Source organism: Saccopteryx bilineata, chromosome 6 (assembly GCF_036850765.1).
Source record: "Saccopteryx bilineata isolate mSacBil1 chromosome 6, mSacBil1_pri_phased_curated, whole genome shotgun sequence".
Taxonomy (NCBI): Eukaryota; Metazoa; Chordata; class Mammalia; order Chiroptera; family Emballonuridae; genus Saccopteryx; species Saccopteryx bilineata.
This window is the reverse complement of record NC_089495.1, coordinates 130,489,299-130,515,893: the sequence shown is the minus strand read 5'-3', so window position 1 is coordinate 130,515,893 and position 26,595 is coordinate 130,489,299. Positions and strand designations below refer to the sequence as shown.

The 26,595-nt window shown below is 42.1% G+C and overlaps 1 protein-coding gene across 5 annotated transcripts in view; it reads right to left on the bottom strand.

Annotated features, from left to right (window-relative positions):
• Positions 1-26,595, bottom strand: part of GALNT11 (polypeptide N-acetylgalactosaminyltransferase 11) — a 52,127-nt gene that overhangs the window by 10,053 nt on the left and 15,479 nt on the right. For 4 of the 5 annotated variants that reach the window (XM_066234065.1, XM_066234067.1, XM_066234066.1 and 1 more), the window contains 5 exons: positions 19,592-19,924; positions 15,149-15,272; positions 13,483-13,649; positions 10,583-10,708; positions 508-757 (listed from right to left, as the gene is read on the bottom strand). In XM_066234065.1, coding sequence (XP_066090162.1) covers positions 508-757; positions 10,583-10,708; positions 13,483-13,649; positions 15,149-15,272; positions 19,592-19,886 — 962 coding nt within the window. In that variant the 5' untranslated portion in view covers positions 19,887-19,924. Of the gene's footprint in view, positions 1-507; positions 758-10,582; positions 10,709-13,482; positions 13,650-15,148; positions 15,273-19,591; positions 19,925-20,034; positions 20,144-26,595 lie in introns of those variants that run through there. The other variant, XM_066234068.1, reaches the window with a different exon arrangement.

Below are 26,595 nucleotides of genomic sequence, written 5' to 3'. Positions count from 1 at the left end.
CGGAAGGGGCACCTCTTTCATTGGTGGTCAGTGAGAGAAGCATATTGACCATCTCATTAGCCAAAAGCAAGCCCATAGTTCCCATTGAAATACTGGTCAGTTTATTGATTTAAATTTACTTCTTTATTTTAAATATTTTATTTGTTCCCGTTTTGTTTTTTTACTTTAAAATAAGATATGTGCAGTGTGCATAGGGATTTGTTGATAGTATTTTTTACAGTCCAGCCCTCCAACGGTAACGGTCTGAGGGACAGTGAACTGACCCCCTGGTAAAAAGTTTGGGGACCCCTGCTATAAACCCTCGAGAGCCCGGGACACGTTTTCACTCAGAAATCTCTCTTTTAGGGCCTGGCAGAGCGCATAAAGTTCAGTAAGCACTCAGGATTTTAATGGACAAACAAGCCAAGACTTTTGGCTTCTTGCAAAGAAGGAAAAAACTATCTTTACTTGTTCTCTTTTGAGGAAGTATACTGGTAGGAATTGTTCAGATATCAGGGGGAATCTGACCTGATCGGTGTGGTCACTCCTTCGGGTCCTCCGTGCTCAGCCAGGGGTACGAGGTCCCATTTGAAGTGCAGCCCCCAGTTGAACCCTCCCCGCACCACCGGGGACGAGCTGTAGGCCAGTGTGTCAGCGCTGATGATGTCGATCACCGGGCACACAACCGTCCGCTGGTCCTCCTGGATGGCAGCCAGCAGGGGTTGCAGCCACATGACGTTCACTTCACAGTGGCTGTCCAGGAACACCAGGACCTCTCCTGCGGGGACAGACGCACCAGGGCTTTCAGGTGCTGGCAGAGTGCACGGCCACCACCCTTCCTGTATGCCCACCACCCCAGCTGCTGGGATGGTGTGGACTCCATCTTAGACACCTCTTCCCTCCTGTCTCTTAAACCTACAGTGAATGGAAGCAATTGACCAGAAATGAGAACTAATTCCTCACCGCGTAGCCTACAGTCATATGTAGACTAAATTCATGGCTTCAGATTTCTCTTTAATCCCATTCGAGGATGGACTGACAAAGCCTTGGAGACATACTGAAAGCCATGAGCCAAAGAGAAAATTGTGGAGTATCCATGGAAATGGCAAGATGATGCCGTCTGAAACCCTGTACTGTAACAACACACTACTGAGGGTTTGCGTTTTCCAGATACCACTAAGCAGTTAGTTGTTTTCGTGGTGATTTGTCAGTCCCTGTTCAAGTATACGTTAGGATCTGTCAGAAATTAGCCAGTTTTTAGGAAGTCAGTCTCAGGTTCAATGTACTCTTACTTCATGTAGTTAAATTGGAAAAAAAAGGTAACCCTTTTTAGAATGAAGGAAAATGGTGAATATATTTTCTCAAAGGCACCTGATGTGACTGAATGGCTTCATTCACTGCCTTTCTGTGCTCAGGGCCACCTGCTGAGCAGGATGCCAGCTCTCGGCATCCTTGGGAGGTGGCCCTTGGACACTGAGTGATGCAACTGACTCACAGTCGTCATACAGAACGTCTTGTGTGCATGATTTCTGCTATCGTTAACTGAGATGGGATCACACCAGTGCTTGAAGTAATTCATGTGAAATCTATAGCATTACATTTCATTGGTAAACCTTTAGGATAATAACGCTATCTGATGATGAGATCATTGTTTCTCAATTGCCCAGAATAAACCTGAAGTGAGCAAAGAAATGACCAAAGAAACCTTCATTTCCACTTATTTTTTTTATTATTAATTTTACTAGGGTGACATCAATAAATCAGGGTACATATGTTCAAAGAAAACATGTCCAGATTATCTTGTCAATTATCATGTTGCTTACCCATCACCCAAAGTCAGATTGTCCTCTGTCACCTTCTATCTAGTTTTCTTTGTGCCCCTCCCCCTACCCCTTTCCCTCTCCCTCTCTCCCCACCCCACCCCGCCCCCGTAACCACCACACTCTTATCAATGTCTCTTAGTCTCGCTTTTAGATCCCACCTAAGTATGGAATAATGCAGTTCTTGTTTTTTTCTGATTTACTTATTTCACTTTGTATAATGTTATCAAGATCCCACCATTTTGCTGTAAATTATCCGATGTCATCATTTCTTATGGCTGAGTAGTATTCCATAGTGTATATGTGCCACATCTTCTTTATCCAGTCATCTATTGACGGGCTTTTTGGTTGTTTTCCATGTCCTGGCCACTGTGAACAATGCTGCAATGAACATGGGGCTGCATGTGTCTTTACGTATCAATGTTTCTGAGTTTTGGGGGAATATACCCAGTAGAGGGATTGCTGGGTCATAAGGTAGTTCTATTTTCAGTTTTTTGAGGAACTACCATACTTTCTTCCATAATGGTTGTACTACTTTACATTCCCACCAACAGTGAATGAGGGTTCCTTTTTCTCCACAGCCTCTCCAACATTTGCTATTACCTGTCTTGTTAATAATAGCTAATCTAACAGTTGTGAGGTGGTATCTCATTGCAGTTCTGATTTGCATTTCTCTAATAACTAAAGAAGATGAGCATCTTTTCATATATCTGTTGGCCATTTTTATTTCTTCCTGGGAGAAGTGTCTGTTCAGGTCCTCTTCCCATTTTTTTTATTGGATTGTTTGTTGTTGAGTTTTATGAGTTCTTTGTATATTTTGGATATTAGGCCCTTATCTGAGCAGTTGTTTGAAAATATCATTTCCCATTTAGTTTGCTATTTTGTTATCAGTTTCTCTTGATGAGCAAAAACTTTTTATTCTGATGTAGTCCCATTCATTAATTTTTGCCTTCACTTCTCTTGCCTTTGGAGTCAAATACATAAAATGCTCTTTAAAACCAAGGTCCATGAGTTTAGAACCTATGTCTTCTTCTATGTACTTTTTTGTTTCAGGTCTTATATTTAGATCTTTGGTCCATTTTGAATTAATTTTAGTACAAGGGGACAAACTGTAGTTGAGTTTCATTCTTCTGCATGTGGCTTTCCAGTTTTCCCAGCACCATTGGTTGAAGAGGCTTTCTTTTCTCCCTTGTGTGTTGTTGGCCCCTTTATCAAAAATTATTTGACCATATATATGTGGTTTTATTTCTGGGTTTTCTATTCTGTTCCATTGGTCTGAGTGTCTATTTTTCTGCCAATACTATGCTGTTTTGATTGCCGTGGCCCTATAATATACTTTGAAGTCAGGTATTGTAATGCCCCCAGCTTCATTCTTTTTCCTTAGGATTGCTTTGGCTATTCGGGGTTTTTTATAGTTCCATATAAATCTGATGATTTTTTGTTCCATTTCTTTAAAAAATTTCATTGGAATTTTGATGGGAATTGCATTAAATTTGTATATTGCTTTGGGTAATATGGCCATTTTGATTATATTTATCCTTCCTAACCAAGAACAAGGAATATTCTTCCATCTCGTTGTATCTTTTTCGATTTCCCTTAACAATGGTTTGTAGTTTTCATTATATAAGTCCTTTACACTCTTTGTTATGTTTATTCCTAGGTATTTTATTTTTTTTGTTGCAATCGTGAAGGGGATTATTTTTTTGAGTTCGTTCTCAAATGTTTCATTGTTGGCATATAGAAAGGCTATTGACTTCTGTATGTTAATTTTATATCCTGCGACCTTACTGTATTGGCTTATTGTTTCTAGTAGTCTTTTTGTGGATTCTTTGGGGTTTTCGATGTATAGGATCATATCATCTGCAAAAAGTGATACCTTTACTTCTTTTCTGATATGGATGCTTTTATTTCTTTGTCTTGTCTGATTGCTCTGGCTAGAACCTCTAGTACAACATTAAATAAGAGTGGAGAGAGTGGACAACCCTGTCTTGTTCCTGATTTAAGGGGGAAAGCCTTCAGCTTTGTGCCATTTAATATGATGTTAGCTGATGGTTTATCATATATGGCCTTTATCATGTTGAGATATTTTCCTTCTATACCCATTTTGTTGAGAGTCTTAAACATAAAATTGTGTTGTATTTTATCAAAAGCCTTTTCTGCATCTATTGATAAGATCACGTGATTTTTGTTCTTTGTTTTGTTGATATGATGTATTACGTTAACCGTTTTACGTATGTTGAACCATCTTTGAGATTCGGGGATGAATCCCACTTGATCATGATGTATTATTTTTTTAATATGTTGTTGTATTCGATTTGCTAGTATTTTGTTTAGTATTTTAGCATCTGTATTCATTAGAGATATTGGTCTGTAGTTTTCTTTCTTTGTGCCATCCTTGCCTGGTTTCAATATGAGGGTTATGTTGGCCTCATAAAATGTGTTTGGAAGTATTGCTTCTTCTTCGATTTTTTGGAAGACTTTGAGTAGAATAGGAACCAAGTCTTCTTTGAATGTTTGATAAAATTTGCTAGTATAGCTGTCTGGGCCTGGACTTTTATTTTGGGGGGAGGTTTTTAATGGTTTTTTCTATTTCTTCTCTACTAATAGGTCTGTTTAGGCTTTCTGCTTCTTCTTGACTCAGTCTAGGAAGGTTGTATTGTTCTAGGAATTTATCCATTTCTTCTCGGTTGTTGAATTTATAAAGTTTTTTATAGTATTCTACAATAATTCTTTGAATATCTATGATGGCCATGGTGATTTCTCCTCTTTCATTTTGGATTTTGTTTGAGTTCTTTTTTTTTCTTCCTTGGTAAGTTTTGCCAAGGGTTAGTCAATTTTGTTGATCTTTTCAAAGAACCAGCTCCTTGTTCTATTAATTTTTTCTATAGTTTTTCTGTTCTCTATTTCATTTATTTCTGCTCTGATTTTTATTATCTCCTTTCTTCGGCTGGTTTTGGGTTGTCTTTGTTCTTCTCTTTCCAGTTCCCTAAGGTGTGAAGTTAAGTGGTTCACTTGGGCTCTCTCTTATTTGTTCATATATGCCTGAAGTGATATGAACTTCCCTCTTATCACTGCTTTTTGCTGCATCCCATAGATTCTGATATGTCGTATTGTCATTTTCATTTGTCTGTATATATCTTTTGATCTGTGTGCTTATTTCTTCTTTGACCCATTCATTTTTTAAAAGTATGTTGTTTAGTTTCCACATTTTTGTGGTGTTTTTTCCTCTTTTTTGCAGTTGAAGTCTAGTTTCAAGGCTTTATGATCAGAAAATATGCTTGGTACAACTTCGATTTTTCTGAATTTGCTGATGTTGTTTTTGTGGCCCAACATATGGTCAATTCTTGAGAATGATCCATGTACACTGGAGAAAAATCCATATACTCTGTCACTTTGGGATGAAATGTCCTGTAGATGGCTATCATATCCAGGTGCTCTAGTGTTTTCTTTAAGGCCAATATATCTTTATTGATCCTCTGTTTGGATGACCGATCTAGAGCCATCAGCAGTGAATTGAGGTCTCCAAGTATGATTGTATTTTTGTCAGTTTTTGTTTTAAGGTCAATAAGTAGCTGTCTTATATATTTTGGTGTTCCTTGGTTTGGTGAATATATATTAAGAATTGTTATGTCTTCTTGATTCAGTGTCCCCTTAACCATTATGAAATGGCCATTTTTGTCTCTGAGTACTTTTGCTGCCTTGTAGTCAACATTATCAGATATGAGTATTGCTACACCTGCTTTTTTTGGGATGTTATTTGCTTAGAGTATTGTTTTCCAGCCTTTCACTTTGAATTTGTTTTTATCCTTGTTGCTTATATGAGTTTCTTGTAGGCAGCATACAGTTGGATTTTCTTTTTTAATCCATTCTGCTACTCTGTGCCTTTTTATTGGTGAGTTTAATCTGTTTACATTTAGTGTAATTATTGACACTTGTGAGTTCCCTGTTGCCATTTTACATATTGCTTTCTGTTAGTTTTGTATCTTGTTTGATCCTTCTCTTTCGTTTTTCTATCTTTTGTTTTTATTTGGTTGTATTCCATACATCTTTCCTCTGTTGCTATTTTTTTAAATCACGTGCTTCTGTTGTTTTTTCAATGGTGGTTACCATTAAGTAATGAAAAGGGTTCCTACCCTGTTCATTGTAGTGCACTATCTTGTGAGTACTCTTGCACTCCATCGTCCTTTGCTACTGTTAATCTCCATCCTCCCCCCCGCCCCTTTTTTTTGTTGTCACAGTTTAAATTTGGTTTTATTGTGTTCTTCTTGGAGCTTTTACTTGTGGCTTTGTTTTTTTCTTGTTCTTCGTATCTGATTGGAGAACCCCCTTTAGTAATTCCTGCAGTGGGGGTTTTCTGATGATAAATTCCCTCATCTTTTCTGTATCTGTGAATGTTTTTTTTCTCCTTCGTATTTGAAGGATAGCTTTGATGGGTATAGTATTCGTGGCTGAAAGTTCCTCTCTTTCAGGACTTAATATATTGGGGTCCACTCTCTTCTAGCTTGTAGAGTTTCTGTTGAGAAATCTGATGATAATCTAATGGGCCTTCCTTTATATGTTGTATTCTTTTCCCTGGCTGCCTTGAGAATTTATTCTTGGTCTTTGGTTTGTTCCAATTTCATTATAATGTGCCTTGGAGTAGGTTTGTTGGGGTTAAGAAAACTCGGAGTTCTGATTGCTTCTTGAATTTGAGGCTTTAATTCTTTCCACAGGCTTGGGAAGTTCTCATCTATTATTTGTTTGAATATGTTCTCCATTCCATTTTCTCTCTCTTCTTCCTCTGATATACCTATTATTCTTATGTTATTCTTTTTGATTGAGTCAGATAATTCCTATAGGGCTATCTCATTTTTTTTTAATTTTTGAGTCTCTTTCTTCTTCTCTCTGTTGTGCCTCAAGTTGCTTGTCTTCTATTTCACTAATCTTACCTTCTATCTGGCCTGTTTTATTAGCTAAACTTGTTACTTCATTTTTCAGCTCATGAATTGAGTTTTTCATCTCTGTTTGATTTGTTTTTATAGTTTCAATTTCCTTGGTGATATATTCTTTGTGTTCATTGAGTTGTTTTCTGAGCTCCCTAAATTGCCTTTGTGTTTTCTTGTATATCTCTGAGTATTTTTAGGATTTCTATTTTAAATTCTCTGTCATTTAGCTCCAAGGTTTCCAATATATTAAATTTTTTCTCCATAGATTTTTCCTTATCTATCTGTGTTACCTCTCTTTCTTTTGTATCCATGATATTCGATTTTTTCTTTCTTAGTAGCATCTGAGGGTGGTTTTTTTGATAGTATTAATGAGATTTAATAAATAAAAAGTTAAAAAAATAAAAATAAAAAATATAAAAGAATTTAAAAAAAGAACTAAAAATTAAAAAGAAAAAAGAAAATTATTCCCCCCTCCTTTTTTCCTCTCCTCTCCTCTCCTCTCCCCTCTTTCTTGAGAAAATCTTGTGGTGAACTGTGAATTATATTGTGCTAAATAGAACAAACAATGCCTATAATGGAGGGCCTGAGTTGGGGAGAAGTAATAAAGGGGCAAAAGAAAGGGATATGGACCCACAAAATGCAAATAAGGAAAAAATTTGGGTCAAGAATAAAATTATTTGCTTTTAGGTGTTGGTTGACTAAGAGATATGATGAGAGGAATAAGAGGGAAACAGGAAAATGGGGGGGGGATTAAAAAATTACTATTGTATTAAGTGGAACAAGAACTAGATAAAATGAAGAGTCAGGGTTGGGAGCACTGCTAGTGAGTTAATAAAGTGAAGTAAAAAACCCCCAACATGCCACAGACATAAGTTTAAGTACCAGATAAGATAATTTGTTCATTATTGAGGATTGAATGAGAGGAGATGTAAAGGAGAAAGGAAGAAACTAGTATAGAGGGAGAAAAGAAAGAGAGAGAGAAAAAAAAGAGGGAACCACTAAAAGAAGAAAAAAGAAAAAAAGGAGAGAGAGAGTTAAGGGTTTTGGACTGCAACCCTCATAGAGAGAAAGGAAGAAGAAAGAGAAGATAATGGGAGATGTAACACTTATGGGTAGTGTAGTTCAAGGAGAAGAGAGAGTAAGACTGGCAGAGAATTAACGACCAGATTGGAAGAGGAAAAAAATAACCAAGACATGAAGATAAAAGAAACAAATGAACAAATATAATAAAATGGGATAGGTTATAAAGTCTGTGGATTGTTCTTGATTTTGAGAGGTTATCTTCTTGCTTTTTCTTTTCTCTCCCTCTTCCTGGTCAGTGACTTTGTGCCCCGGGTTCTGCCCCTGTAGCACGCTCAGGTAGAGGTTTGCAGTTGATAAGTCTCTATGGCGATGTCGTGTATTGTGCTTCAGTCTCGTTGGCAGTTGAGGCTCATTAGCATTTGTAGGCTCCAACAGTGAGAGAGTCCGTGTTCCTGGAGCCTCTCTCCTAGTCTTTCCTTCCTGAATTAGTAGCCTAATAATCCAGCTATGGGGTTGCTGCTGCCTCTGCCTGGATAGTAAGAGGCTCAAAGAACTGGCAAATCCCCACTCTATTCCCACTCAGCACAGGGCTCTGGGTAAGGCTCAATCAGTCAGAGCTGCTAGCATAATCAGGCGGGGCTTCCGCCCATACAAAGACCTCTGACTCTGCCACTCTGTCCGGTAACACAGGCAGGTGCCCACTCCCGGGGCGCTCGGAGGAATCTCTAGCTTACTATCTGCGTGCGCAGCCCGGGCTATGGAGCAGGCCGTCTCTTACTTTGAATTAGAACCCTGCCCGCACGGAAAAGTTCCAGCGTTGGAATTCGCTCTTGCTCCCTCCCCGTGCGCAGCTTTTTCAGGGCGCTGGGGCGGTCCCGAGATTCCGCTTTCGGCACACACAAAGGCCCCTGACTCTTCTCCTCTGTCCGGGAACACGGGCGCCCACTCCCGAGATGCTCGGAGGAATCTCTTGCCCACTCTCCATGCGCGCCGACCAGGATATCAGGCCGGCGGTCTCACACTCCGAGTGAGACCCCCATCCGCGGCTTTTTAAGGGCGCTAGGGCAGCCTGAGATTCTGCTTTCAGCCCACACAAAGGCCTCTGACTCTGCCTCTCTGGGGGGGTAACACGGGCACCCACTCCCGGGGTGGTCGGAGGAATCTCTCACCCACTATCTGCGCGTGCCGACAAGGAGGTTGGGGTGAATGGCTGCCTCACTTGTCTTTCTTTGTGTGGGTTTGGCGTGAGTGATAGCTTGTATTGGCTGGGTTGCCATAGGCAGTTTTTCCTCGGCTTGGAGCTCTGTGCCACAGCCTGGTTCGGCTGTTTGTGCTGCAGCCTGGATCTATTCACCCCCTTTGCCCGCCTTAGTTTCTATACTCTCAGTTCCTAGTGAAAGCAGCCCTATTTAGGTTAGTGAGGAAGGCAGAGTATTTCTTACTCCCTATTTCCTTCGGGTTTGATTATATATTTAGCCAATTTTTTGCTCAACCATACCTTCGGGTGTATTACAGAACATCTGGAGGCTCCAAGGATAGATTTTTCTGTTTCTGGTTGAAGATCTTGTTGAGTTTTGGGGGAGATTTATTGGTACTGCTCCCTATAGCGCCATTACTCTGATGTCATCTCCATTTCCACTCATTTTTAACTTCTCTTGGTAAATAAAATTGTTTTTTCTTAAAGTTGTACATATGGTTTGTCTGTGTCCCTCAATCATAACAGTCAAGTTGAAGAAGAATTCCTAGCTAAAAGACGTCCCTGTTCCAGACCTAGAACTGATGGTTTAGTTGTCTGGGCTGGGAGGGTGACAGTCACATTCTGTGCCGTGTAACTGCACCCATCCAACTGAATGAACAGCCATGCCCACATAAACCACCTTCACGGTTTTTTTGGGAGGGCCATATCTGTGCACTTCATGCAGTATTATAGACCTAGTATTTTTAAACAAATTCATTTAAGTTTATTTTAGAAAGAATTTTTTTTTACCAAGATCATAGGGATCACCAACCTTGCACAGAGGTAACCATAAGAAGAAATACAATGGAATCAATATATATAACTGAAGACTAACCAGATACATTTTCAGCAGAAGATTCTGAATTGGATACTTGTTATCTCTTTGGTGGACTCAGGAGGGTTAAGAGGAAAATTTTAAAGAATAGTTATATAAGTAAATGTTTAATATTACGCCTATAGGCCTGACCTGTGGTGGCGCAGTGGATAAAGCGTCGACCTGGAAATGCTAAGGTCGCTGGTTTGAAACCCTGGGCTTGCCTGGTCAAAGCACATATGGGAGTTGATGCTTCCAGCCCCCCCCCCTTCTCTCTCTCTGTCTCTTCTCTCTAAAATGAATAAATAAACCCTTTATAAAAAAATATATATAATAATAATATTACGCCTATTGACCAAACTAAAATGATGCATATCACCCGTGGCATGCCTTTGTACTTCAAGAATTATTGGCATAATTCCAACCAAACAGTTTGGGTACATCTATATATTTTAAATTTTGTATTTAAACTTCAGTTGCATTTTGGTTTGGACTCTTCTGCGTATGTCAGTGAACAAGAGGTGCAGTGACTTCACTGTAAGAGCCCGGAAGAAGACAGACCCGTGCGGACACGAGCTCGCCTCCCTGGAGTCTGTGCTTTGGGCCCAGCAGGGTTGGCATCCTGAGGACCTCCCCCAAAGTGGACAGGCCTCAGCTCTCTTGCTGGCCATCCCCACTTATGACAGCACGTTTCTGAGACCCCTCCAGAGTCAGCCAGGCTCCCAGGACAGCCCGGGTCACCCGGCACGCACCGCCCGCAACAGGACCCAGTGGAAAGCTGTACCTGTGGCGTGGGCTGCTCCAATCATTCTTCCTCTGATTAGCCCCTCACGCTTTGTGTTTCTTATCACTTTAATTTTTCCAGGGATGTGCTTTTGGACAAATGCATCTAGTTCTCCTTTTAAATCCTCTGAAAATAAAAAAAGAGTCCCATAACTATTCAAACCATGAGATACAAAAACATTTAAAGTTCTTATCTGGTACTTGCAATGACACATTGTCAAGTAAATATTATAGAATCATTTTATTTTAAAAGAAGACTATAGCTTATCCTATAAGAAAAAAAAAAGTGTACAGAGGGGGAACAAAGGGTAAGTTAGAATACTAGCCACGAGGAATAGCTACCTTAGTTAGACACGTACTTGTATTTTGATAGCAACCAGCACACAGCTCTAAGGAATGCTGGAAGTGAGTGTACAGAGTGACTGTTCCACTGACTGTATCGAAGTCAGATTTGAAACAAAGAAAATGAGGTTTAAATGTCTTCTGTTTCAAAGGAATCTATCACGTCTTACTCCATTTCAGAATAACTGAGAAACATCGTCTATGGACCCTACCAAAAATTATATAATAGCAGCAGTAAACATGCCTTTTATTAGTGTAGAACCTTCCAAGGGCAATTAACTTCTCCCACTCAGTGGGCGGTCCTTTCATTGTTGACGGTTTCCTTTGCTGTCCAAAATCTTTTTAGCTCAATGTAGTCCTGTTTGCTTCTTGTTTCCCTTGTCCAAGGAGAGCTATTACAAAGAACTCACTGCCTAGGTTTTCTTCTAGGACTTTTATGGTTTCAGGGCTTTAAGTACTGAATTCATTTTGAGTTTATTCTTGTATTTAGTACAAGGTGGTCTAGTTTTACTTTTATTTTTTTGCATGTACCTGTCAAATCTTCCCAATACCACTTATTGAATAGACTGTCTCTACCCCATTGTGTATGCCTGCCTCCTTTGCCATAAATTGACCATATAGATGTGGATTTACTATTTCTGGGCTCTCTAATCTACTCCATTGATCTGTGTATCTGTTTTTATGCCAGTGCCATGCTGTTTTATTTTTATTATTAATTTTAGAGAGAGGAAAGAAAAGAGACAGAAGCAGACAAGTGCTGATCTGTTCCTGTATATGTCCTCACTGGGGATCGAACCAGCAACCTCTGTGCTTTGGGATGATTCTTTAACAAATTGAGCTATCTAGCCAGGGCCCAATTTGTACTTCTTAATCTCTTCCCTTTTTTCTTCTCTGCTGTTCCAACCAGTCTCATTGTGGTCTCTTGTATATCCTCAGTTATGTTATTCAGAATGACGGTTCTATAATTTAGTTGTAATTCCAATCAGGTCCTGAGAGGAGGTGAAACTGTCTGCTCCTCCATAGTTATCTTGGAACAAACCCCAATGGGACTGTTTTCTTAATTTCTCTTTGTGATCATTCATTATTGGTGTATAAAAATGCAACTGATTTCTGAATACTGATTTTGTATCCTGCTACTTTCCTGAGTTCATTTATCAATTACAGTAGTGTTTTGGTGGAATCTTTACGGTTCTCAAACGATGCCAGTTTTCCCTCTTCATTTCTAATGTGGGTGCCACTCCTGTCTTTTCCTTGTCTGACTGCCGTGGACTTTTCATACCATGCTGAATAAAAGTGCTCAAAGTGGACACCACTGTCTTGTCCGTGAGCTTGAGGAAAGACGCATTTAGTTTTCCCCTGTTGAGTGTGATGTTAGCTTTGTCACATATGGCCTGTCATAAAAAGATTTTTTTTTTCGCCTCTCAAAAGAATTTAGTAACTACAATTTTAATGTAACAAAGCATCACAGTCCATAGCAAGAAAGAGGATTGACATAGGAAGACAGATATACCAAGGGTGGTCTCACAGTGACCACTTCTCGAAAGCCACACCACTGGATGTTTTCAGCACAACCTTCTCCTAATTTTCATCCAGGTTTCACAACATTCTTTTTGGCTCCTGGTTCTCTGCCTTCCTGGCCAGCCTGTCTGCCCTCAAGGCCACAGCCAGTTTCTCTCTTGCCTTTTTCACTTTCAGAGTCTGTCTCCGGATATCCTCAGGGGTAACCTGCTGTCTGCACAGAAACTGAGGGACACAGAGACCGGTGCCTGGGATCATTTCTGCCCAATGGGAAGAGCATGCAGGGGTGGGCTCTGGGCTGTTGCATAGACACCCAGGACCAGCATGGCCTGGGTTTCCACCTGCATTTCGCGGTGCAATTATATCTATGGTATTTGTGACATCCAAAGTACTGAAAAGTTCTTCCTCAGTGCTGCGGGCCTGAAGCCCCTGCAGCCTCCTGTATGCACAGACTTGCTGGGGCTGCCCGCAGGTCTCCTCTCATTGCCTGCACCTGACCTCACTGCCAGGATGGGAAGTTATCCTGGTGACTGGCCTCTTGAAAATGCAGCTGGTCAGTCTCATAGGAAGTATAGACCTTTCACGACGTCTCTACTTGGTCTTGGATAAAAGGAGTTGTCTCTTCTTCTTTATAGTCTGGGACATCATAGTTCCTTTGAGATTTCCCAGAAAAGGCTGGTGCAAAACACAGCTTGATGTAAGTTCTCCCATGGCTGCAGAGTCGTTCCGCTGCCCCACTCCTGAGATGCAGGCAACCCGTGGCTTGCTGGAAAATGCCAGATTTTTTTTTTTAACGTAAGCCAGGGGAAAAATTCCAAGGGCCAAATTTGGGTAGCGCTGTTTGTGAATGGATCACCAAGGCAATGCAATTTCTTCACAATGATCCTGTAATCACTGAGCATGCATTATTTGTGGTTGGTTCTATGGCAACTGAATGCATAGGTGTCCCCCATCCACTGCATACTGAAGGCCAGCGCTGATGTTGTCAATGAGACAGGACAACAGCTCAGGCACCCCGCCCCCAGTTATAACACTCCTTACCAAAGTCACTGTCATCGTCCACAAGGATGACCTCATGGAGGAGCCGTGCTGGCGTGCGGTCCAGGACACTGTGCACAGTCCGCAGCAAGGCCGACAGGGCCTCGTTGTAGAAACAAATCACCACACTAGCAACGGGCAGGTCCAACGGGTATGCTTTGTCTTTACACCTGCAAAGATGAAGGAGACAAGTCCCAATGTTTTAAAAGGCCTAAATGTTTCAAATTATTCAGTAAACATTAACGGCTACCTTGTCCAGTCTCTGCCTTACATTACCACAACGTTTTAAAAAGCATTTAAGAAAACAATGTGGTTTCTTACTCAAGTTTTAACATTTGTTAACAATTTCTTCCTCTGATATGTGGTACTCTTATTTATCGGTTAACACTTTTTTCTTTTATGGTACCTACATCACATAAAAGTGCCGCAAGTCTTTAATGCGGCACTTGTGAGCTTAGCTTCTCCTCACGAGGTTTCCAAGGGAAAGAACAGAAATAAAAAAACTCTGTATTTGAAAGTTTTACTTTTTGACCAGTAATAGAAAAATATTTGAGTAAACTATGAGATATATCAAGAAATGGAGGAGCTTCCATGAAGCGGCGTACGCAGGTGGCTCTAACAACCGTAAAGAAACCGCTGACTCCCAGAATTACACTTGAACCCCACATGCGTCAGCACAGCACACAACGCCCGGCCAGCCTGTCAGTGCTCTGCCCTACAGCCACAGGGAGCCATGTCAGGCCCTCTGATGGACTGTGTACTTTTATGCCTTCGTCTGCTCCCTACTCCCTGGCACCATCCTGGTTTGGGGGCCCCATCTCCCCAGTTCCGGTCACAGTGTCATCCTCATGCTACTCCGCTCACTTGTGTCCTTACTGTCCCTGTTACACCTGTGAACCCAGAAGGGTCTGACTCTATCTATTCTGAGGTCTAACAGTGCCTAGCAAACAGAAGGTACTCAGAAAAGCCTATATACAGAATGACTAACCCACGAGTGGAAAGCCTTTGATGAAACAACAATGAAAACAGAAAAGTGACAGGATGAGTAACATTCCTCATTGCTTTTGGTCCTTTATGCCATGAATACAGTAAATTAACATTTAAAAAACAAACAAACTTATGTTCAGAAGGTTATATAATTATATGCAGTTAGCACCTTTCTCCTTTTCTCCCCCACATGATTTTAACTTTTAAAAGAGACATGGCAAGCCAGACCGGTGGTGGTGCAGTAGATAGAGCATCAACCTGGGACCCTGAGGCCCCAGGTTCAAGACCCTGAGGTTGCCAGCTTGATCCCAGGGTCACTGGATCAGCAGGAACCCTACCCCGCCCCAGGGTCAAGGCACATATGAGAAAAAAATCAATAAACTAAGGAGCTGCTTAAAGAAGAATTGATACTTCTCATCTCTCTCCCTTCCCATCTCTCTCTCTCTCTCTCTTGCAAGAAAAATTAAAAATAAATACTCCTGAATTAAAAGTAAGTAAGTAAAAGGGACATGGCAAGCTATTAGAACTGTTTGTACAATCTCAGACCCTGTGGATTCAAGCACAGTGCAAATGGAAACCTGTCTTAAATTTCCTAGTATCTGAAAAAGAAAGCCTGGCCGTGGAGCCAGGTGCAGTGGAGGGAGTGACAAGGTCACTGCAGGAGGGACACGACATGACGTACGCTGCACTCCTCGTGTCGGGCACGTCTCTGCGGTGGCCCACGCGGTTGCTGATGAGCATATTGAAGGCATGCTTCTGGTAGCCCAAGTCTCTCAGCTCCTGATCACGTTCATTGAAAATCATACCTGCAAAGGAGTCAAGGTGTCGTCATTCTGTCGTCACTGGTGAGTCAGAGAGTGCATTAAATCTGCAAGGGACGGCTACAGTTACCGTTATACTGCGACAGTGAGAAAATCTGGACTTGAAACTCTCATAACCAGGTGACAGCCATGTTTCTCAATCCGTTTTCGAAAAAAAACTGAGATGAAAGCCAAATTGTTAGGAGTCCAGCTCAGAAAAGCAAGTGTGCCTTCCCCATTCCCCTTCTCACTAGTCACAAATTTAACATTTTCAAGACCAAGAAAAAAAACTTAATGACTTTTTTCCATATAAGCAATAATTATAGAGCCCATATAGATGTCAACAGGTCCCAGTTATAGGCAAGTTTTTATATGAACCCTTCCCCTTAAAAAAGACCCGAGAAACCCTTCTATAAAAAGTCATCGGCTCCGGGCTTAACCACAAAGGCCCCGTGGAGCTAACCCAAATAACCTTCAATCCCATACCCCTGCTGTGACTCTGTCCACTTTCTCACCTGGACCTGGACCAAGCTTCCTTTTGCAACCCCCCGCCCACCCCCTGCCAAACCTCCCACCTCCCCCTCCCGGAATGACTCTTGCAGCAGCACTTTGCAAAGTCTGGTCACAAAAACTACTTCCACTGGACAGGAACAGAATGTTAGAAGAAGAAAGATCCCAAGGTCAAGTAAGTCAGGAAATCACTGGGTTTTAAAGGTTGAAGGTTTTTGTTTTTTTTTTAATGGTGGGACAACTCTGATCCTTTAATAACGGTGACTGTATGGATACCTAGGTGTGGGGGGAGATAAGACAGTGTTCCCCCAATTTACTTGACCACACGACTGGAGTCCCCAGGTCCACTCTGGGAGACCCCTCTTCCTCTGCCTTCTCTCTAGAACTCTGGAAGTTGGAGCACGCCCTTTGTTAAATACCAAAAACCAAAGCTCGTTGTATACAGGATGAAATCTGAATGAGAGCAGAGAATGGCTCTGTGCAAAACAAAAGAAAATAAAAACTACTGATACCCACACCTAGAATAGTGCCTCACACAAATTAGTTTCTCAACAAATACTTAGTTAATTCCTTCTAAGTTAACTTTATAAGAAGTTTAGTGGAGATTTTTTTTCATTGTTTGGGTTACGGTAAACTGTACAGAACTGTAACAAAACTTACCATTAGTGACAATGAGTGCGTTGACAGTGTTGTTCACGCATCACAATTACCTAGCTGCAGAATGTTTTCACCACCCTGCAAAGACATCCTTTCCTCCCACCCCCAGCCCCTGGTTACCACTAATAATTCTTTCTGTCTTGCTGAATGTGCCTGTTCTAGACATTTTGTATAAAAGTAATCACAAAAGATTTGACCTTTGGTGTCCTACGTCCTTCACTTAAAACATTTTTAAGATTCGTCCCTGTGGAAGACTGTACAATAACTTCATGTCTTCCTATGCCTGAATAATAGTCCGTTGTATCTCTACCACGTCTTGTTTGTCCTGTCCAGTGGTCGGCAAACTCATTAGTCAACAGAGCCAAATATCAACAGTACAACGACTGAAATTTATTTTGAGAGCCAAATTTTTTAAACTTAAACTATATAGGTAGGTACACTCCTTATCGAGGTAGCACCCGCATGTGGTATTTTGTGGAAGAGCTGCACTCAAGGGGCCAAAGAGCCGCATGTGGCTCGCCAGCTGCAGTTTGCTGACCAGGGTATCCTATTGACTGATAGACATTTGGGTTGTCTCCACCTTAAATCCGACGAGAAAAATACCGCCATGACAATCTGTACACAAATTGTTTGCATGCCTGTGCACAGTGCGTCTGGAATACACCCAGGAGTAGGATGAGCGGCTAGGTCATATTAATTCTACGCTGTGCACTGCGGAACTCCTTTCCACAGTGGGCTGTGCCATTCTCCATTCCTTCCAGAGATGCACGAGGGCTCCGTGTTTCCCACAGCTGCACCAACACCTGTTACTTTCCTTTTAAAAAAAACATAACCATCCTAACAAATGTAAAACAGCATCTCATTGTGGTTACGGTTTGCCTTTGTGTAATAACTAATTATGCTGAACACCTTTTCTTGTGTGGGGTGGTTGGCTACCTTCTTTGGAGAAATGTCTATGAAAGTCTTTGTCCATTTGTAAGTTGGGCTATTTGTCTTTTTATTGTTGAGTTGTAAGAGTTCTTTAGATATTCCAGATAATGGACCCCGCTAGAGAAACGGCTAGCAAACACTTTCTCCCATCATGTGGGTTGTCCTGTTCCCTTTCTTGGTAGTATTCTTTGATGTACCCAAGTTTTTAATTTATTTTTTTAATTACTCATTTTAAAGAAGAGAGACAGAGAGAAGGGGGGAGGAGCAGGAAGCATCAACTCCTATATGTGCCTTGACCGGGCAAGCCCAGGGTTTTGAACTGGCAACCTCAGCATTCCAAGTCGACGCTTGATCCACTGCGCCACCACAGGTCAGGCCCCAAGTTTTTAATTTTGATGCCATCCAATTTATCTATTTTTTCTTTTGCTGCTTGTACTTTTGGTGTTCTAAGAAACCACTGCCAAATCCAAGGTCATGAAGATCTATACCTATGACTTCTTACATATAGGTCTGACCCATTTTGAGTTCATTTTTACATATGATACAAGGAAAGAGTCCAACTTCATCCCTTTGCCTGTGTGTATCTAATTGTCCCAGTGCCATCTGGTGGTACCACACTGTTGTCTGTGTTTGTGTATATACATACATATATATATATATATATATATATATGTTTTTTGCTTAATTCCTTCACCTTCTTTCCTCCAGTCCTCCAATCCCCCCATCTGACAGCTGTCAGTCTGTTCCATGTATCCATGCCTCTGTTTCTATTTTGTCCATCAGTTTATTTTATCATTAGATTCCACATATAAGTGAGTTTTATGGTACTTGGCCTTCTCTGACTGGCTAATTTCACTTAGCTATAATACTCTAGTAATCTCCAATGTTACTTCTTTATAAAACTTTTACCAAAATAACTACTAGAACTTTCCCATACTAAATGGCTATCTGAAAAAGATTAGAAGGCGTATTTTATGAAAATTAAAGTATTAGCTTGTTTCCTCACACAATTTTATAGACTTTTGACTTCATGTATTAGAAAATCATTAAATCGTAGAAACTGATTTCTTTAAAACTATGATCAAATGAAAAACATTGTTTTAACATTTCCTTTATGTTCTGTGGCTCTTTCAATCTCAAAATCTTTTTTTTTTTTTTTTTAAGTTTTTTTTTTTTACAGAGGCAGAGATAGACAGGGACAGACAGACAGGAACGGAGAGAGATGAGAAGCATCAATCATCAGTTTCTCGTTGAGCATTGCGACTTCTTAGTTGTTCATTGATTGCTTTCTCACATGTGCCTTGACCGCGGGCCTTCAGCAGACCGAGTAACTCCCTGCTGGAGCCAGCGACCTTGGGTCTAAGCTGGTGAGCTCTTTGCTCAAGCCAGATGAGCCCGCGCTCAAGCTGGCGACCTCAGGGTCTCGAACCTGGGTCCTTCCACATCCCAGTCCGATGCTCTATCCACTGCGCCACCACCTGGTCAGGCTCAAAATCTTTTACTATATTATTTATTATTTGATGCTTCTATGACAAGATCAATTTTTTTAACTTTTAAAAAAACCCAAAATTGCTCATTTTTCCCTTAAAATTGTTTGCTAAAACCAGTGCTCTCAAATTATAACATTCAAAAACATATACAGACAACTCTTGCTACCAAGTTGAACAGAATATAATTTTTGAAGAAAAATGTATTTTATACTCAGTTTTTATAAAATCCTAATTTATATAATCCATATTTAATATATTTCTGGCACCTAAATAATTCTTACAAGCAGAAATTAAACATAACCTCAGCTTATTTCTAAACCCAGTGGTTTATGTTGTTTTAATAAACTCTGTGCCTTTCAAAATATGTTCAACAGGGTCAAATCATGTTTCAACCATTTCTTTCCCTTATTAAATGGAGTAATTAAAATCTTCCTCCATAGGTTCTACTGTCTTTTCAGCTACTTAATTTTTCATTTTATATTCTGGGCCTTTCTATCTAGTTTCTCCCAAGTCCTTATAAAATACTGAAGCCAGAACTGGACATATTACAATAGAACTCCCTCTAAGTGTGCAGAAATCGTAAGGACTCAGCTAGCTTGTGAAAAAAATAAACTGTTAGGAAAAACCAACACACATACTCTAATCCCCCGAGCAACACACAATTTACAGGATTAAAATTTAGGACTTCTAACAATTAAATATTTCGACATGCTGCTAGCAAAAATCAGATACACTCACCCAATTCAGAAGAGAATTTCACGCTGCCTTTTTCTGCATCTTGAATATGATTATCTACCACATTGTCAATTTTGTTTGCTTTGAACTCTAATTCTAACACTCGATTTGGACCTCGAGTGAAACGGGGATAGAATTTTTTGGGGAATGGGCCATGGGGCCCAGACCCCTTGACGGGCACATTCTTAAGCGGCTGAGTCACTTCACTGAGGTTGAAATAGATAAAAAGCAGGACCGTCCAGGTCGCAGAGGTAAAAAGGCATCCATAACAGAAATAGCGAACTGTGATGCTGCCCATTATAGACCTAGCATAGCGGAAGGGTCATCTTCGGTTTCCTAAGGAAGAAAGATAGATCCGTTAGACATTTCAGGACATGTAGAAGTCATTCACCAAGTTCACAGTCACTGCTTCCCACACCACCAAGTTGCCCTTCCAAACTGTTTACTTGGGACCCCTACGCATCCCATGAATGAAGATTCAGATGGAAGGAATGTGGATAGCTGAATAAAAATAAATAAATTCCACAATGAAAATCCCAGGCCAATGTATCAGTGCTTAGAAAACCAACAGAGGCAAATAGCTGACTTATTCAGCTGCCCCTCCTGTTAATGGATACCACTCCACCTTTGTTCTGGATTGCTTTCAGTTTGGTGACTTTTTTTTTTTTTCCAGAATCTAACTTGTTTTAAAAAGTTTTTCCATCGATTTTGAGGGGAGAAGGGGAGAGGGAAGCATCAACTTGTTGTTCCATTTAGTCATTTCATTTGGTGATGCACACACTGGTTGCTTCTCATGCGTGCCCTGGCTGGGGATCAAACCTGTGGCTTCAGCACCATGGGATGACACTCTACCCACTGAGCAACCCAGCCAGGGCCCACAGTCTTTTAATGAGGAAGATACCAGTACAACATGTGTCAGGACAGTACATCTAAGATAGCTTCCAACTGGAAAATTACAAGACGTTTTAACCCAAGGACCTTAAAAGGCAACTTTTTAAGAAGTTCTATTTTCTTTTTTACAGAGACAGAGAGAGAGAGTCAGAGAGAGGGATAGACAGGGACAGACATGAACGGAGAGATGAGAAGCATCAATCATTAGTTTTTTCTTGTGCATTGCAACACCTTAGTTCAGGGGTCCCCAAACTTTTTTTTTTTGTTTTTTTTTTGTTTTTTTTTCATTTTTCCGAAGCTGGAAATGGGGAGGCAGTCAGACAGACTCCCGCATGCGCCCGGCCGGGATCCGCCCGGCCTGCCCACCAGGGGGCGATGCTTTGCCCCTCTGGGGCGTCGCTCTGTTGTGTCCAGAGCCATTCTAGCGCCTGAGGCAGAGGCCACAGAGCTATCCCCAGCACCTGGGCCATCTTTGCTCCAATGGAGCCTCCCTGCGGGAGGGGAAGAGAGAGACAGAGAGGAAGGAGAGGGGGAGGGGTGGAGAAGCAAATGGGCGCCTCTCCTGTGTGCCCTGGCCAGGAATCGAACCCGGGACTCCTGCATGCCAGGCCAACGCTCTACCGCTGAGCCAACCGGCCAGGGCCGGGGTCCCCAAACTTTTTACACAGGGGGCCAGTTCACTGTCCTTCAGACCACTGGAGGGCCGGACTATAAAAAATACTATCAACAAATCCCTATGCATACTGCACATATCTTATTTTAAAGTAAAAAAACCAAAATGGGAACAAATACAATATTTAAAATAAAGAACAAGTAAATTTAAATCAACAAACTGACCAGTATTTCAATGGGAACTATAGGCCTGCTTTTGGCTGAGATGGTCAATGTCTGGTTCCATATTTGTCATTACTAACTGTAACAAGTGATATGACGCGCTTCCAGAGCCGTGAGGAGTGCATCCCGCGTTACCGGAAGTAGTACTGTACGTGAGTGATGCCGCGCTTTGCGGCACTGCCACATACAGTGCTCCTCTCACTGACCACCAATGAAAGAGGTGCCCCTTCCGGAAGTGTGGCGGGGGCTGGATAAATGGCCTCAGGGGGCCTCATGCGGCCTGAGAGTCGTAGTTTGGGGACCCCTACCTTAGTTGTTCATTGATTGCTCTCTTATATGTGCCTTGACCGCGGGCCTTCAGCAGACAGAGTAACCCCTTGCTCGAGCCAGCGACCTTGAGTCCAAGCTGGTGAGATTTTGCTCAAACCAGATGAACCTGCGCTCAAGCTGGCGACCTCAGGGTCTCGAACCTGGATCCTCAGCATCCCAGTCCAAAGCTCTATCCACTGCGCCACTGCCTGGTCAGGCCATAAAAAGTTCTATTTTCTAATCAAAGATTAAACCTGTCCTAATACCTACTCTAATTTAAAATTTTAAAATTATAATGGAACGAGATCAAGTGATTCTGTTTTTCTTCTCCTTCTGATACCGGATAAACAATAGGGCATTGCCATTTTCTCCTAAGCTTTCTGGTAATACTTGGTCTTCATGGAGGCCTTCCACAACTCCCTGGGGACTTCTTTGTAAAGAGCCCAATGGACATACAAAACAACCTCACAGACCATTAGGGCAGAGACACACTATATATGAGAAACAGACACAGAAGAAATCTATAAAGCGATACTAATACATTCTTATTTCTGCAGTATGAAGTAATTTAAAGAAAAAAGTAGCATCTCCCCCCTCAAATCAGGACAAAACAAATCAGCATTGATTAAGTCCCACTTCAAAAATTAAGCAGTTTTGTATGTTATGCCATATGCCTAGAAGATGATGGGTAAACAGCTCAATTTCTTGACTATCTGCCATCCAAGTAGTTATTTTACTACCAATTTCAAAAGCTTAAAAAACAAACAGAAACTCCCACCACAAGAAGACCACAGGAGCGGCTGCAAAGGAAAGTCAGGCACCAGGGAAAGCACTCTTCTGTCAGCTGTTAGCATGTTCAAATGAAAAAAAAAAATGCACATAAAAACTGCTCCTTTATTTAGAGGTTGAAGAAAATGTTCTCTGAGCAAGGTGAATGGAGCCATCCAGGCAAGTAAGACGAAAGTTGAAAACCTGCCACTTTGCAATAGTAAATATAAAGAATACAGAATAGAGATCTAAGTGTGAAACGTTAGGTTTTCACTAAAAACAGACAATGTCACTTCCTGAAATACTCACTTGAGCAAACAAAGAACATCAAAACTACAGGTACTCCTTCCTGAAAAGGCCGTGCAGTCCTGAAATTCAAGACTAACTCCACAGACTGTGCTGGTTCCAATAAGGAACTCTGTGCCTAAAGAGCCAATCCCTTCTTCAACTGTATGAGATTTCTATTTAGATGGTTTTCCACAAACAGCTCCAGGCCTTCCCACCACCACCCTGGCCTCCTTAACCCAGAAGGGAGCCATGCAGAAGGGATAGGGAGGGGAGAGCCAGCTGTCTTTATAATCACAGAAGGCGGCAGAGGACGGTAATTAAGGGCTATTTCATCAAGCGGCTCTTGACATTCAATGCACATCTTTTTCTTTACCCCAAATCCACCGGCATGTTGGGCGATGTCCAGAGCCCTTCAAAACCCCTAGCTTTAGAGGTCTTCATTCATATTCCTCCTATTAACTTTCACCCACATTCTATTTAAGTAACCCTGCCCCTACCCTGATTTCATCACCATTCAGAACTCCCGGGGCTCTGCGCCAAATAAGCTACAGCAGAATTTGCAGAGGTAAGGTTAGGAATCGGTAGCTCTGGTAAACCTGGTTAGTTCTGAGGCACAGGCAGATTTGGGAATCAACGGTACATTGAAAAGACCAGGGTAAATTCTAACTGTAAGGTATTTTTCTCCACTGAGAAGGAAGAAAGAGGGCTCCGAGCCACAAAGTGTGAAATAATAAACGGCTTTATTGAGTACAGAGCGCGCATCCCGCCCGGCGAGGTTCCCCGGCCCCCAGGAAAGATGGAGGCCAGGGAAGTCACAAGGATTAAACCGCGTGGGAGATATTTAAAGGGGCCCCTCTAGGGAAGTCGAGCTAACATGACGTGGTGAAATCTCACTGGCTGGCAGACGGTCGCTTTTTTCCAAACGGTTCCTGCAAAGCTTCTTTTGGCGCGCTTGGCTGTGGGTGGTCCTAGCCAAAGTTCGCGGGTCTGAGTTCCCCACGTGACCATCCCCCATTATCCACCGACCTTACACTAACCCCACTCAGCCACATACCAGCCAGACAACAGTGGAAAAATGACCAAATCTTCTCAGCCTCTTTCTCATCAACTGTATTCCAAGTAAACAGTACCGTCTGTCTTAACTGAATACTTCTCCCTCCTTTTTACTATATCTTAAATTTAACATGCACATACACGTGACCACCTGTCTCTTACAGTGACCTACAGGTTCCTATGTAATCTCGCACTGCCTCCCTGACCACACCTCCCACGACGTCCCTCCTTTCTCACTTTGTCCCAGACAGAGGCCTCCAGCTGAGTCACCAAATGTGGTCCATCACCCCCCCCCCTCACTGCCCCCTCCAGGAAGGATGCATGGGTTCTTCCATCTGCCCAGAATTATTCTGTCTCGGCTACCTTCCCTTCTGCGAAATCTCTGCCCAAATCTCCCCTTCGCAGTACGGCGCGGTCTGGACGGCCTCACTTAAAACTGCCACTTGACCCTCCGACACTGGTACTTGTGACCTTCCCTCCTCCATGCAACCTGCCACCTGACTGCTTAATCGTTCCATTTATTATTTGCTGTCTGTCTCCCCCCTGCTAGCATGGGAGTTTCACTTGAGCCAGAACTTGTGTCTGTTCTGTTTCCTGCAGTAACCCTTGAGCTTACAGTAAGACCTGCCACACAGCAAGCACTTCAGAAATACTTATTGAAATTAATGGGGAAAAATATCATTGTAATAAGGTTATCAATATGCTTGCAAAAATGCTGGGAATTTCTAGGTAAACATATTACTATCCTACTTAATCTGAAAGCAAGGCATGAAGTTCATGACTACCTCGTTTCAACAACAGTAGAAAACTAGGTAGCACAACAGCTCAATTTATGATTAGGAAAGGTACAAGAAAACAACAGGCTCCCCCTGCCCAATTTCATCCAGAAAGGTCTCTGTGATGAACACAGAGATTCTTTTCCTTTCTGTCCACAGCCTGGCCTCGGGCATCCTCTCTGCAGCCAGCACCTACAGGCAGAAAGGAGAGGTCCTCTTTCCTCACAACCTCAGCCGCAGGGTCTGGCCCTCTCTGTGCTGGCCCTTCCCAGAGCCCCACGACTCGTCCACGCCACACGTGCTCAGTGTCACAGTCCTTGTTTCCTGAACTGGAAAAATGTATCGGTGTCATAGTCCTTGTTTCCTGCACTGGAAAATGTATTAAACCATTAACTCCCAACAACACCAGCAGGTTATTTTCCTCAAGCTGTATTATGCAATTCTTTAGAGGACATATTTTAGGTTGTTGACTCATGCTCAATTAAGGGACCTAGACTAACAAGAGAAGTTCATAAAACATTATCCTTTCTTTTTATATAATTAACAAGAATAGTCTGCAAATGCAATGAAGACACTCAGTTTTTATACAGGTCAAGAAGTTAACAACCAAAAAATGAAGTGCAGAGCAGTCAGATGCCTGTATTTCAATAGAACAACAGGTTCTCAACTGCCTAAGAATTAAAACCTCCAAACAAAAACCAAAAGCTGAACTTTTAATCTAATTGATGGGAACAGATAATGAATCCAGCATCTACACAGTAAAGGGTCTTTTTGTTTCCTACTGTTTGCTATCCCTTCTATAGGCAATTACCTACGCTTCAACAGCCAAGGCTGAGAGTCTATAAAAAGAATGGTCAAAGCAAACACGTAAAGGTTAGTTAATACCAAACAACTAGTGAACAGATTCTTTCAATCATAAACTTGAAGAATTAAGCCAAAGTTTCAGCAGTTAGAGATCACTGTAATTTTTTTTTCCCAAAAGGTAAACGACTAAAACGCTGACCAGCTTTGCAAAAACACTCAGTGAAATAAAGAAAGGACAGCTGTTATGTTTTTCTTCAGTTGCAGTCCAGTGGTGGCTCAAGGGCAGGGGTCCCTGAGCCGAGTCAGGGTTTGGCCGGGAAAGCACAGAATGTGGAGAGGTGCACACAAGGTGCCGAGGAGAAACAGAAGGATGTGGAAGATGCAGCATGATGAAACAATGCAGATGGGCTGGTAGCTTAGGGGTCCCAGTGTGGCTGAATCACTGTGGGAGTTCTGTTACCTGACAGAGTGACCTGGACAGATGAGTGTGGTGGCTGCAAGATGACCTGCAAACACTCCAACTGTGGAGAGGCACAGCCAAGGACAGAAGAACCCTGGCCAGACACATGGACTAGGAAACATCCTAGTGAATAATTCGCCTATAGTACAGGCACACCTCGCAACCCAACTTAACCACTGCCACTGTGAGCACCTACTGCTATTCTATCAAAATGCGTGCGGCACCCTATTTGGGTCACAGAAGTCTAAAATCTCATGAGATCCCAACAATTTAAACCCCAGCATCATTAGCAGATTAGAGTGAGGGGTATGTCTCAACAACATGATAGTCGGACCTAAGACCCACTGTGAGGTGCTTTTCACAGTCAGCTTCTATTAACACAGACACAGCGCACACCAGTTACTAAATCATGATCCATAAAGCAGTTAAATCATGTCAAGTTCAGCCCTGGCCGGTTGGCTCAGCAGTAGAGCATTGGCCTGGCGTGCAGGAGTCCCGGGTTTGATTCCCGGCCAGGGCACACAGGAGAAGCGCCCATCTGCTTCTCCACCCCTCCCCCTCTCCTTCCTCTCTGTCTCTCTCTTCCCCTCCCGCAGCCAAGGCTTCACTGGAGCAAAGTTGGCCCGGGCACTGAGGATGGCTCTATGGCCTCTGCCTCAGGCCCTAGAATGGCTCTGGTTGCAACAGAGTGACGCCCCAGATGGGCAGAGCATCACCCCCTGGTGGGCATGCCGGGTGGATCCCGGTCAGGCCCATGCAGGAGTCTGACTGCCTCGTTTCCAACTTCAGAAAAATACAAAGAAAAAAAAAAATCATGTCAAGTT